An 11881-nucleotide genomic window follows, 5' to 3' on the forward strand; every position below is an offset into this window, starting at 1 on the left:
GCCAAGAATGAGCATTAGCATGTTTGCAACAGTCATTTGTTGCCGTTTTCTGCTGAGAATGCATTTTTTTTTTTTTGTTGTTGTTGACAGTCAAATAAGTGGATATTTACACAGAAGAAATCAATAGTAATTCCAGGTGTATCTTAATTAATCAAATGTTCAGAGCTCCATCGATCAGCAGCTTGCTGAATCATTTGGGTTTGTGCCTCTTAAATTAGCAAAAAAACACTATAGCAGTGTAAATGTTAAAATACACACTTCTTTAGAGATAAAAGCAAAATAAAAGCTCTGTAATTTGAAAGCAAATTAATTTTACTGTTTTGTAAAATACAATTATTATTAATATTATCACCTAAAATTCTTACAACCTGCTTAATATTGGGAAAAACCCTATTAAGAGGAAGCTCTATCTGATTTTTACTCGAGCTCTGACCAATTATCACAACTTTGGTTTTTTTAGCATTTAACTGCAGAAAGTTTAAGGCCATCCAATTTTTTTTTATGTCTGTTATACAAGCTTGAAGGACATCTAGACTATTCAGATCCTTAGAACTCAGTGATAAGTATAACTGTAGGTCATCTCCATAACAGTGAAAATGTATATTTCCTAGTGGAAGCATGTAGATTGAAAACAAAATTGGTCCTAACAGGGAACCCTGTGGAACTCCACAAACAAATAAGACACAAACCAACCCAACGCCCTCCCCGAAACCCCGACCCATGTTTTCAACATATATTATTATTATTATTGAGGAAAAATTTAGGAAATATATCAGTAGTGTGTAACCAGAAGTTCATCGACTAAGAAAAGTACCCCCACTGATAAAACAAAAAAAGGACGATTTAGCCAACAAATGACACTTATCATTGACTTCCATTGTGTAAGTGCATTGCTGTGCACATGAATATTGTTTGTTTTTACAATCTGAGGGAGTTAAATTTATTTTCTGTAGCAGTTGTCACAGATACTGTCCTTTTAATTGCTTAAATTGTATTGAACTTGGATTATTTCTTACATTTTTCAACCTATTTTTGTAAATACAGCATAATCCATGACTTGTCCATTTGACACCAATTATTATTCAATGTTTTTGCACTGTTTTAGTTAAAATATGGGTCTTTTTAATTCTAATAATATCTCTTTCTCTTTTTCACTCATTTTTCCTCTTACTTGTCCACCATCAATCCATTTATTCCTGTCTAACGCTGATCAATCCTTCCATATTTTTTAAACCCATGTGATTTTTTTTTTTTTTGTTTGTTTTTTTGTTTGTTCTCCATTTATTATGATTTGACTCATCTGTGTGTGTGTGTGACGCTGCTGTCAGACCCCATAGACCCTGATATTGATTTTTATGAACTCTTCAATAACCCATACACCCCAGCACCCGACCCCACTCCCATGCTGCCCCCGGTGGGCGTTCAGGCCACTGTCCTCAGCCACGACACCGTCAAAGTCAGCTGGGCCGACAACTCTCTCGCAAAGAACCAGAAGATCACTGATTCCAGATATTACACCATCCGCTGGAAGACCAACATCCCCGCCAACACCAAATTTAAGGTATCAGCCGCCTTTAAGGAGTGTTATTTGGTGATTTTGATTTGTTTGTTGTTCGAAGCGGCTTCATTTCACTTTAACTGATGTTCTGAACAGGGTTATTATAGGTAAAGTTGGCATGAAACGATTGCAATAGTCTTTTCTTCTCTATTGTGACGTATATATTCAAACTAAACGGCTTCTCGAACAAGAACAAATGTAGGGCGGGGCTTGATTTTGTCCATGGGGAATTGATTGGATGGTTGTGGTTTGCTATTGGTTGTCCTGCCCTCATCATCAGAGAAGAGAAGTCACTGCAAGAGGGAGGGGAAGTTATTTTGATTCAGGATTACAAAGGCACAACAGTATTAATGTGCATGGATAAATGATTTATAATAAATACTGCAATATTCTATTAAGAAAGAATTGTCAATTTTGATTTCATGCCAACTTTAAAACTAAAACCATAAAAAAAACAAATAAACTAAAAGTTAACTAAAATAAAATGGGGGGGGGGAGTATTTTATTTCAGATAGTTGCCAATGCAACATTTTCATTTAATTTAACTTAATGTGAACTGAAATTAATATATAAAAAAAGACAAAAAAACAACAAAATTACTAAAACATTAACTATCAAAAAAAAAAAAAAAAACTATGAAATTAAATCAAACATTAAAAATGCAAAACATGAAAAACACTAATTCAAAATATGAATAAAAACTATAATGGTATCTCAATGATACTAAAATAACACTGGTACTGATGAGAGTATTTCAGTGTTCACTATAAAGTGTGTTTGTCATTTCCTTGTTCTGAGCGCCCTCTAGTGAGCACACTCAGAATGCATTGGAGATTCCAGTTGGGTATTTCTTACTGCATACTAAAGACTATGTTCTATATTTTAAAATAGTCATATGTGAAAGAGTATGCAGTGATGAACTTGGGTCTTTATTAATGTATTTGTCTGTTGCTTGTTTTGTCAGACGGCAAACACCACGTCTCTGTTCCATACGGTAACGGCTCTGAAACCCAATACACTTTATGAGTTCTCTGTAATGGTGACCAAGAGCCGCAGGAGCAGTACATGGAGTATGACGGCCCACGGGACCACCCTTGAGTCCAGTAAGATCATACACCATTTTAAGCATCCATGAATGTATGCTTTTCTGAAGATGAAATACTACAGGAATGACAGTTAAACATTCTTTTTTCTATAACATTTTCTCTTTCACACCGATATACACAACTTCATTTTGGTAAAACACGAGAACAAGGCGAGACAAGATTTTTACACAGTATTTTTAAGAAATCCTCAATGACGAAGTCTGCTGGGCATTTGAAATGTTTTAACTAATCATCTTGTAATGAATGTCATTTCAGTTCTGAGTATGAATTATCATATGCAGTAAAAGACAACAATACTCAAACACTAAAAGTTTTTGCCACAAACTCATCTGACTGGCTTCTCTCCTGGATGATTTCACAACTTTTGACCTCCTATCTGAACTCCTTTCCACAAATTGATCATAGAAATAAAAACTACAAATAAAAATGAACAACACAGTTTTCTGTAGTCAACCATACACAAGTGCAACCATAATCAAAGTACTCTCTCAATATTCAAAGTGCAAATAAGACCACATTTTTCTTCAAGCATGATACAGAGCTGAGAGATGGTTACAGCTACAGCCCAGCCTAAGATAGCTTTCATATTGGTAGATATTTGCATGCATCAGGGAGCCGATTTCAAAATGCGGGGTATTGAAATCGCATTAATGCGCGCTCGCGTTTTACTTTCGCTTTCTATTTTGTGATTGCTTGTACTCTGTGAATAGGGAGCGGCAGTGCTGAGTGTGAATTCTACAACATTTGTCAGACTCTTTTAGGCTCAGTTGTGCAACCATGGTCTTGTCAGTCATCTCGTCACTTCCTCTCGTCATGTGATCAGTGAACTCTGATTCCTGCTGCACTACGTACGGCTCTGCTGCTCGTGTTGGATGAGCTGGATGGGATTGAAGCGACCGTTATCCAACTGAATTAAACTATTTTTATTTCTATAAAAAGCAAAATAACATGGAGGCGTAGTTTAAACGTAGTGGTGGCATATCCTGTCCTAATTTCACCCTCACACTCCGTCACGAGACAGCTTTCACCTTGACGAGAAATCTCGTTACATTTTAATCTCGTGAGATCTCATCACACCCCTATTATATATAGTTATAAATATCACATACATGCACCAGTTTTTTTACTTAAGTTCCCATTCTGTTTACATATGTATGATCATTGCAAGAGCCTTTTGTTATATAATATGTACTTTAAAAATGATTATCATTAGTGTTTTGTGTGTAGATGTTGGCATTGTTTATATTAGTTATCAAGTCATACTAAAAAAAGTACATACAAATTTGTAAAACACAGATGTTTGCTTTCAGGATGCATGCAAAATGAGTGCATATTTGATTAGTGTCTCATTTGCATTTCAGCATGATTTTGGAACTAATTGTTTTGACAGATGTATTCTAATAACCTTTCAGTTTTCAGTAATTTACATTCCATTTTCACTATTTACTTGTATTATCTCCCTTTAATGCGGTTTGGTGTTTTGTGTAGTTCCCAGCTCTGCTCCCAAAGATGTGACGGTGATCAGTAAAGAGGGAAATCCACGAATCATCAACATCAACTGGCAGCCTCCGACTGAAGCCAACGGCAAAATCACAGGTGTGTGAAGAACAGGTCACCGTGTTTGCTTTGTGACGTTATTTGCATGATACATTTTAGCCGGACATTCTCATGATTTACATTAGGGATGCCAATCACAGGAGTTACGTTACCAGATTATTACGTCCATACAAACAGAAAAATCTGACCTCAGAAGCACGTCTTGAATCTCTCCATCTCTCAGGGTACATCATCTACTACAGCACCGATGTCAACGCTGAAGTCCACGACTGGGTCGTGGAGCCCGTGGTGGGAAACAGACTGACCCATCAGATTCAGGGACTGACGCTGGACACCGCCTACTACTTTAAGATCCAGGCCAGAAACTCCAAAGGCATGGGACCCATGTCGGACGCGGTGCAGTTCCGCACCCCTAAAGGTGAAACCTGGAGCTCATTGTTTAGTCTCACCTATTAAAATCAACTTATGTTCATTTATTCATTCTGTTCCTCTTTATTTCCAGCTGAACCATCTGACAAAATGTCAAGTGATCAAGGTAATCAAACATGTTTCTATTGCAAATGGAAATTAAGCACAGTCACACAACAGGAAATTCATTTGTTCACATGTTAGTCTGGTTTTACATGCATATATATATATATATATATATATATACAGGTATTGAATTGTAGCTTTAAATGTAATTTTATTGCAATTCTAGATAGTGTACAGCCCTGCTACAAAACTGTCAATAACATGCCATTTATGTCAGATGCATTGTGGGATAGCTGAATGTCTCTGATGTCTTGTTGCCTATAGGGCTGCAAGTCAAACCCGGTCACCCGACCCTGCCGGAGCACGGGATTGGATCCAATATGGGTAAACAGGAAGACGCTCACTTTAAAGACAGACACTGTAAACTCACTGAGACCTGCGGTGTAGTAACGCTCTCTCTCTCTCTCTGTGTGTCAGATAAACCAGGCATCACGGGCAGCCAGGAGAATCATATCCTGGTGATCGTGGTCATTGTTTCTGTTGGAGTGTTCACCATCATCGCTGTGGTCGTGGGGGCCGTCCTGTGCACACGCCGCTCCAACTCCCATCAGAAGAAGTGTGTTCTTCACTCATCTTTTAATATATCTGTATATTAAAACAATAAGCAACAAGACTTTTTCCTCTAACAGTGATTTTACCACCAATAAAGAGTCCTTAGGCCTGACACGACACAATTATGAATTACTTTTCAGTCAGAGCTGAATCATCTGACAGTTCATCTCTCAGAATGATTGACAGAATAAAACAATCGCACAATAATCCCTCAAGAACCCTCCAAAAATACTGAAACTTTGTGTTTTAATGAACAGCTTCAGTTAATTTTTCTGTGGAAACCTGTTCAATATGTTCAGTTGTGTTTGTGTTTTCAGGAAGCGTGCAGCCTGTAAGTCCAACACCGGCTCCCACAAGTACAAGAGCTCGTCTAAAGACCTGAAACCACCTGATCTCTGGATCCATCATGAGCGTCTGGAGCTCAAACCCATGGACAAATCACCCGACCCCAACCCGGTCATGACAGAGACGCCCATCCCTCGCACCGCCCAGGACCCGGCCGTTGAGCCCGCCCATCAGAGACGGGGTGAGATTCAAATGAAGATCTGTATTGACCAGTCAGCATCCAGGACCGGATCTGTTTTGTAAATACATGTATGTGTGTGTCCAGGTCATGAGGTGGAGGAGAGCGTGTCCACTATGGCCGGTCGGAGGGGAGTGAGATCTAAAATGATGATGCCATTCGACTCTCAGCCGCCTCAACGTAAGTTCACAGAGCTGTTCATAAAGGAAAAATCAAGCAAAAATCATTGATTGTCCCACATCACCTCAACCTGCTTTTCATGCTGTCTATGTGAGCGCAGTGTTCATGTGCCGTTCCTTCCTGTCGTCTTGTGTCATGATAGCTAGATCCAAACCTAGTGAGCTTCCCTCTTAAACAGCTAGGATATTCTTGTGAGGTTGTTTCATTTTGAATGCTGCCTTAGTAGGGTGCAGTGTGAAGCAGCTCACTAAGTGTGGAACAGAAGTGTTGTCGTGTTGATCTCACTGTGTGTGTGTGTGTGTGTCCTCTCTCAGCTGTGATTAGTGCTCACCCCATTCATTCCCTCGATCATCTTCATCACCATCATCATCACTATCACCTCCCGCCGCGCGGCTACCTTCATCACCAGATCAGCCTGAGAGCGCCCGCCACGCCCAACACATACTTAGACAGGGCTCCGTCTGCAGGTGAGACTCACAGCTGCTGTACTGTCACGGCACCAGGGTACAGTCATGCTGTCAGACGCTAATAACAGGGTACATTTACTTCAGAGGTTACCATAGTACATTAAATAAACATATTACTCAGGTACTTTAGACATGGTATCATGGAAATGATTCGTTTTGGTGCTGCTGTTAGTGTGAGTAATATATCTACTGTCAGAAAGCCATTCGAACTACTGACACATATTCCTGTTTCAAGAGCTTTGAGAATGATTTTAAAATAATAAAAAAAGGTGATTTTGTTTTATGGTTGAAGATCTGAGCTGGTAATTGACAGGTTGTAGGTTCAAACCTACATATATATACATTGGTTGTTTTAAGTATTGTTTAATATATATATAATTATATATTGTATAATATATATAATTATATATAAGTATAATATATAATTATATATAAGTATAATATATAATTTTTATATATATATATATATATATATATTAGTATAATTTTTTAAAAACTAATTTAAAATTTATATGTATTTTTTTCAAATATATTTACACTTAAAAATTGTTTGTATATATTTATATATATTAAATATATTTTATATTAAGTTAATAAAATGAATACATAAAAATAATATATTGTATATTTTATTTTAAAAATACAAATAGAATTATATGTATATTTATAAAAGTATTTTTTTTAAATTACATTTAAAATTTATATATATGTTTTTCATATACATTTACACTTAAAAATTGTGTATAAATATATTTTATATTAATTTAATAAAAAATAATATATATATATTAAATATATTTATGTTAATAACAATTTTAATACATATATATATATATATATATATATACAACATTTATTCTTTAAGTATAATAAAAACTTGTTATATATTTTTTTATTTTTTAATATTTAAAAAAATACATACAAATAAATGATAGTGTATATATATGTATAGTATTTTATTTTTTAAACTTTGATTTTTAAACATTGATTTGTTTCTTCATTGTTTTCTGTGTGTGTAGAGTCTGTGAGGAATCAGCCCCCTGCACCCGAACCTCCGGTTGCCCCCAGTCAGCCCATCACTACAGCTGAGCTCCAGAAGACAGAGGCGGTGATCAAAGAGGAAGAGCCGCCGAGCATAAACCCGCTAACAGCCCACGTTCGACCGGCACACCCGCTCAAGAGCTTCGCTGTGCCAGCTGTCACTGTTTCCGCCCATAACCCGCCCACCTATGAGACCGCCTTACCCAGCACCCCTCTGCTGGCACAACCAGGTCCGTTTCCTGCTTAATCAATTTTGACATTAAAGGTACACTAGTAACTTTTTTGTGTATTCACATCAAGAATCCATCTTCCAAACCGTGTTTTTGTCTTATCCTGAATCACGACAGTGCGTCTATAATAAGTGTTTATATTCAGACTATTTTAGATGATAACCGCTGCGCAGTATCACAGACATCATCGTCAAAGACATCAACAGAGAGAAGTAGCTCCGGCTACAATGTTCTTCCACAAGACACATGCAGTTCTGTTTATTAACCACTAGAGCGCCAAACCTTGCATAGTGTACCTTTAAGAAAAGCTACTGTGATTGGTTGTTTTACCTGTGGGAGAGCTCATAGCAAGTGCTGTTATCTGTGTTTCAGCGCCCGGCGTGAAAACCGCGTCTATCGGGACACTGAATCGAGCTCGAGCTCCAATGGCAGTAACAGTCCCGAGTGCTCCTGACCAATCAGAAACCAGCAAGATGCTGGACATGGTGAGAGCTGGAGATACTTGAAGATTTTCTGTGAATGCTTGATTATGAAACATGTCTCGTTCACATTTCACCCCAAAATCAAAGGAAAGAAATAAGAAATTATATTTTGCATAAAGAAAATGAAGCCTATTTTTATATTGTAACATTATATCATGACAGATATTTAATAGACATTAATAATACACAGTCCCCAAATTCTCTTTTTGTGCACTAAAAGAACTCAATTCTGTTTTGTAAATTTGTATTTAAAACATATTTGGATATTAAATAAAACATTCATAAAAATTGAAAAAAACATAATTGCATTTTCTTTATACAACATTGAATTTCTTGTTTTCTATTTTTAAATTTTGGAGTGAAGTGTGATCTTGGCGCCCTGTTATTACGAAAGTTTGAATCTGTGTTTAATTTGATTTATTTTTCTCTTTTCACCCATTTCTTTTTTTTTTCTCTCTCTCTCTCTCTCTCTCTCTGGCTGACTCAATTTGAATCATTTTCTCTTTCTGTGCCTAATTTTAAATAACTCCAAAATGAAATGCTCCTTTTTTTCTTTTTTAATTTGCGTCACTCTTCTGAAATGCATGCGTTTGTTTGTTTTGTCGTAGGTTGCGCTGTAGCGTCTTGCTTTATTCTCTCGCTCCAAACCCGTTTCCCTCCCTCGTGTTCCTCTCTTTTCCTCTTTCTGTTCAGTTTGTCGTTCTTTCCCTCCGTTGTCTTGCATCCCTCAGTCCTAACTCTAACACGGCTCGTCTGGCATGGCTCTCTCTCTCTCTCAGACGTATGAGACGGACGAACTCTCCGAGGAAATGGCCCATCTGGAGGGTTTGATGAAGGACCTGAACGCCATCACCACAGGCTGAATCGCTTCAATCACACGGCTGAACCTCGTCCTCAGGAAGAACCTGGACATTTGAATGAACTGATCTCAGATCAGATTGAAAATGGATCGCCGCTTCATCTTCTTCATCCTGCATGGATCTTGCCAGAGAAATCTATAAAACGATGAAAACTGAATGCCATTTTCTCAACTCGGTTGAGCCGTTCTGCACAGAAAACATGTTTTTAATGTTTTTGGGGGGGATTGTATTTACGTGTTCCACATTTTTAGCTTGTATATGTATGTTTTCCTTACACTTTTTAGGACGAAACCTCACATGCTCATACATTGGGCTTCATTCATGAAATGCAAGCTGAATAATTCGCTGTAATTCAATCATACATTCCTATGTAAATTGTCATGCAAATAAATACAACAATTTACATAATGAATTTATGAATGATTTACACAGAAATGTATGTGTGGATCATGATTATGACACATTTGTCAAACCATTCTTGCATAAATTGTCTATAACAACACCATTTTAGTTGTTGCATTTGAATTAAATGTGGCAATTTACACAATAACAGTTTGCAAATAATTTACAAACAATTATTTTAGTTTGCTCATGAATTCTCATGAATGTCTCATGGCTTTATTTCAGTGTCTTACATCATGTTTAAATGCTTCATCTAGAGAGAAAACGAAGATCTCAGTGTTTCTGGGACGCTGGTAGCATTAAAAGTCTGAATATGCATCAGAAATCTCCTCATGGACATGCCGACTTCTTGCGGTTCTCGCTTTATGCTCTGAATCACCATCTAAACTCCATCGAAATCCAGTGATGTTGATTTTTGGTGCTTCAGAAACTCCTCAAATGAATGAACCAGTTCCTCATGTACTGCTCCTCTTCCTCAGGACCCTGACGCCTGTTTTTGGGGCCCTAGAGATTCATCATGAAGGAGTTTAATGCCAAGTGACTCTCAGATTTTTGTACTTTGAGAGGTATATATATATAGATATACAACGAACTGCAAATGTTTGCTTATATGAATACTTTGTACACTCTCAAAAAGGACAATTTTTATATATATTCATGTTTTGGTTGGTTTTTATATGAAGACGACACATTGCTTTGTAAACATTTTCCATGTAAGTTATGAACGGTTAAATATTCTGCGTTGTGTTTTCACCGTGCTGTTTAGCCGACCCCTTCTCCCAAAGAATGAGCGGAAGAAAATATCAGCGACGAACTCTGCCTTGCTCGTGTACAGTTTCTCACGTCATGAATGTCAATGTGGCTGTAACAAGGTCTGCTTATGAATAAAGTTGTTGTTTGTGTTTACAATAACGGGGGAAGATTTAAGAAAAAAAAAAGAAGACACTGAACCATGTTGTATGGCCGGTGTACCGTCAACTGTCATTTGCACTTTTTATATTTTGGATTTGAAATGAATCGCTGATGCCATGTGAAATATGAACCTATTTTATGTATAACAATGATGTCACAAGTAAACAGCTGGTTTCAAAGACATTTAACTGTTGTTTATTTTGTTACATTATTAAATAAGACCGTATTTGCATTTGGTTTTTGCTGGAAAACATATTGCTGATATTTGTGGTTTGATGAGGTCAATGGAGAAAGATTGGATATCCAATAATTTTTTATTGTAAATGATTGTAGCTCATTACTTTCCACAAATTATCAATGCTGATTTTATGCTCTGAAAAATCATTGATGGATAAAAGCAAGTTGTGGCCAAATCAAAAATGGACCCAATACAAAGCCCTGTGGGACACCGCTGGTTAAAACAAAGAGCATGGGAGTTGTCAAATGGCTGTTTCACACACTGAAAAAAGTGTATTGAATTTACATGATTTAATCATGAACATCAGTTCCACATGAATCAAGTTACTCAAATTTGTTCAAGTAACTTGATGGAATTAAGTTACTTTTAAGTGATCCAATTAAGGAGTCTCAAAGTGACACGATTTATTCTATTTCAATCATTTTTGTCACATCACTAAACTGTAAGATTGTGTTAGCTAGCTAACAAACTATTAGCAAGTAATATCACAATAACTCTTTCCGAACCATTGACAGAATTTTCTGGCAATCCATGTTTTCACTGTTATACAGTAGGGGGCGAGGGGCCAAAATATTCTGGTGGCCATGAAGGTTTTGTAAAAAATTATCAAAAATGCTGGCGTGGCTGTCAATTTGTTTTTTTTTTTAAAGCAGGGGAAAGAATGGGGAAAGAATTAAAGGGGTGGTTGATTATGATTTCACTTTTTTAACTTTAGTGTGTAATGTTGCTGTTTGAGCATAAACAACATCTGCAAAGTTACGACGCTCAAAGTTCAATGCAAAGGGAGATATTTTCTTTTACAGAATTCGCTGTTTAAGGGCTACAACAAGCTTCTTCCTGGGTTGGTGACATCACAAACCCCCAAATTTACATAAACCCGCCCCCGAGAACACACAACAAAGGGGGCGAGGCCATGTTGGGCTGCTTTAGAGAAGAGGAAGAGTTGTTGTAGTAGAGTGTTGTTGTCATGCCGTCATTTTACGCCGGACTGCTTCACAAACGAGGGTCAATAGTCAACAGCAAACCTGTTTTCGAGTGCTGTTGAACATAATTGCTAGTCACATTCTCTATGACGTTTATTTTGTTACATTATTAAATAAGACCGTATTTGCATTTGGTTTTCGCTGGAAAACATACTGCTTATATTTGGGGTTTGATAAGGTCAATGAAGAAAAACTGAAAAGACTGCAATTATTATTTATTGTAAATTGCATCAGCTCATTGCTTTCCACAAATCAT

The 11881-nt window shown here is 37.0% G+C and overlaps 1 protein-coding gene across 3 annotated transcripts in view; it reads left to right on the plus strand.

Annotated features, from left to right (window-relative positions):
- Positions 1-10587, plus strand: part of LOC127507454 (neogenin) — a 135377-nt gene extending 124790 nt beyond the window's left edge. Inside the window, exons 17-29 of one of the 3 annotated variants that reach the window (XM_051884577.1) lie at positions 1329-1561; positions 2523-2661; positions 4153-4260; positions 4445-4639; positions 4724-4756; positions 5020-5079; positions 5173-5311; positions 5625-5833; positions 5918-6010; positions 6325-6477; positions 7497-7748; positions 8121-8233; positions 9010-10587. In XM_051884577.1, the coding sequence (XP_051740537.1) occupies positions 1329-1561; positions 2523-2661; positions 4153-4260; positions 4445-4639; positions 4724-4756; positions 5020-5079; positions 5173-5311; positions 5625-5833; positions 5918-6010; positions 6325-6477; positions 7497-7748; positions 8121-8233; positions 9010-9093 (1811 nt within the window). In that variant the 3' untranslated portion in view covers positions 9094-10587. The remainder of the gene's footprint in view (positions 1-1328; positions 1562-2522; positions 2662-4152; positions 4261-4444; positions 4640-4723; positions 4757-5019; positions 5080-5172; positions 5312-5624; positions 5834-5917; positions 6011-6324; positions 6478-7496; positions 7749-8120; positions 8234-9009) is intronic. The other 2 variants (XM_051884578.1, XM_051884579.1) reach the window with 2 other exon arrangements.
- The last annotated feature ends 1294 nt before the right edge of the window (positions 10588-11881 follow it).

The sequence above is a fragment of the Ctenopharyngodon idella genome, chromosome 24 (assembly GCF_019924925.1).
Source record: "Ctenopharyngodon idella isolate HZGC_01 chromosome 24, HZGC01, whole genome shotgun sequence".
NCBI lineage: Eukaryota > Metazoa > Chordata > Actinopteri > Cypriniformes > Xenocyprididae > Ctenopharyngodon > Ctenopharyngodon idella.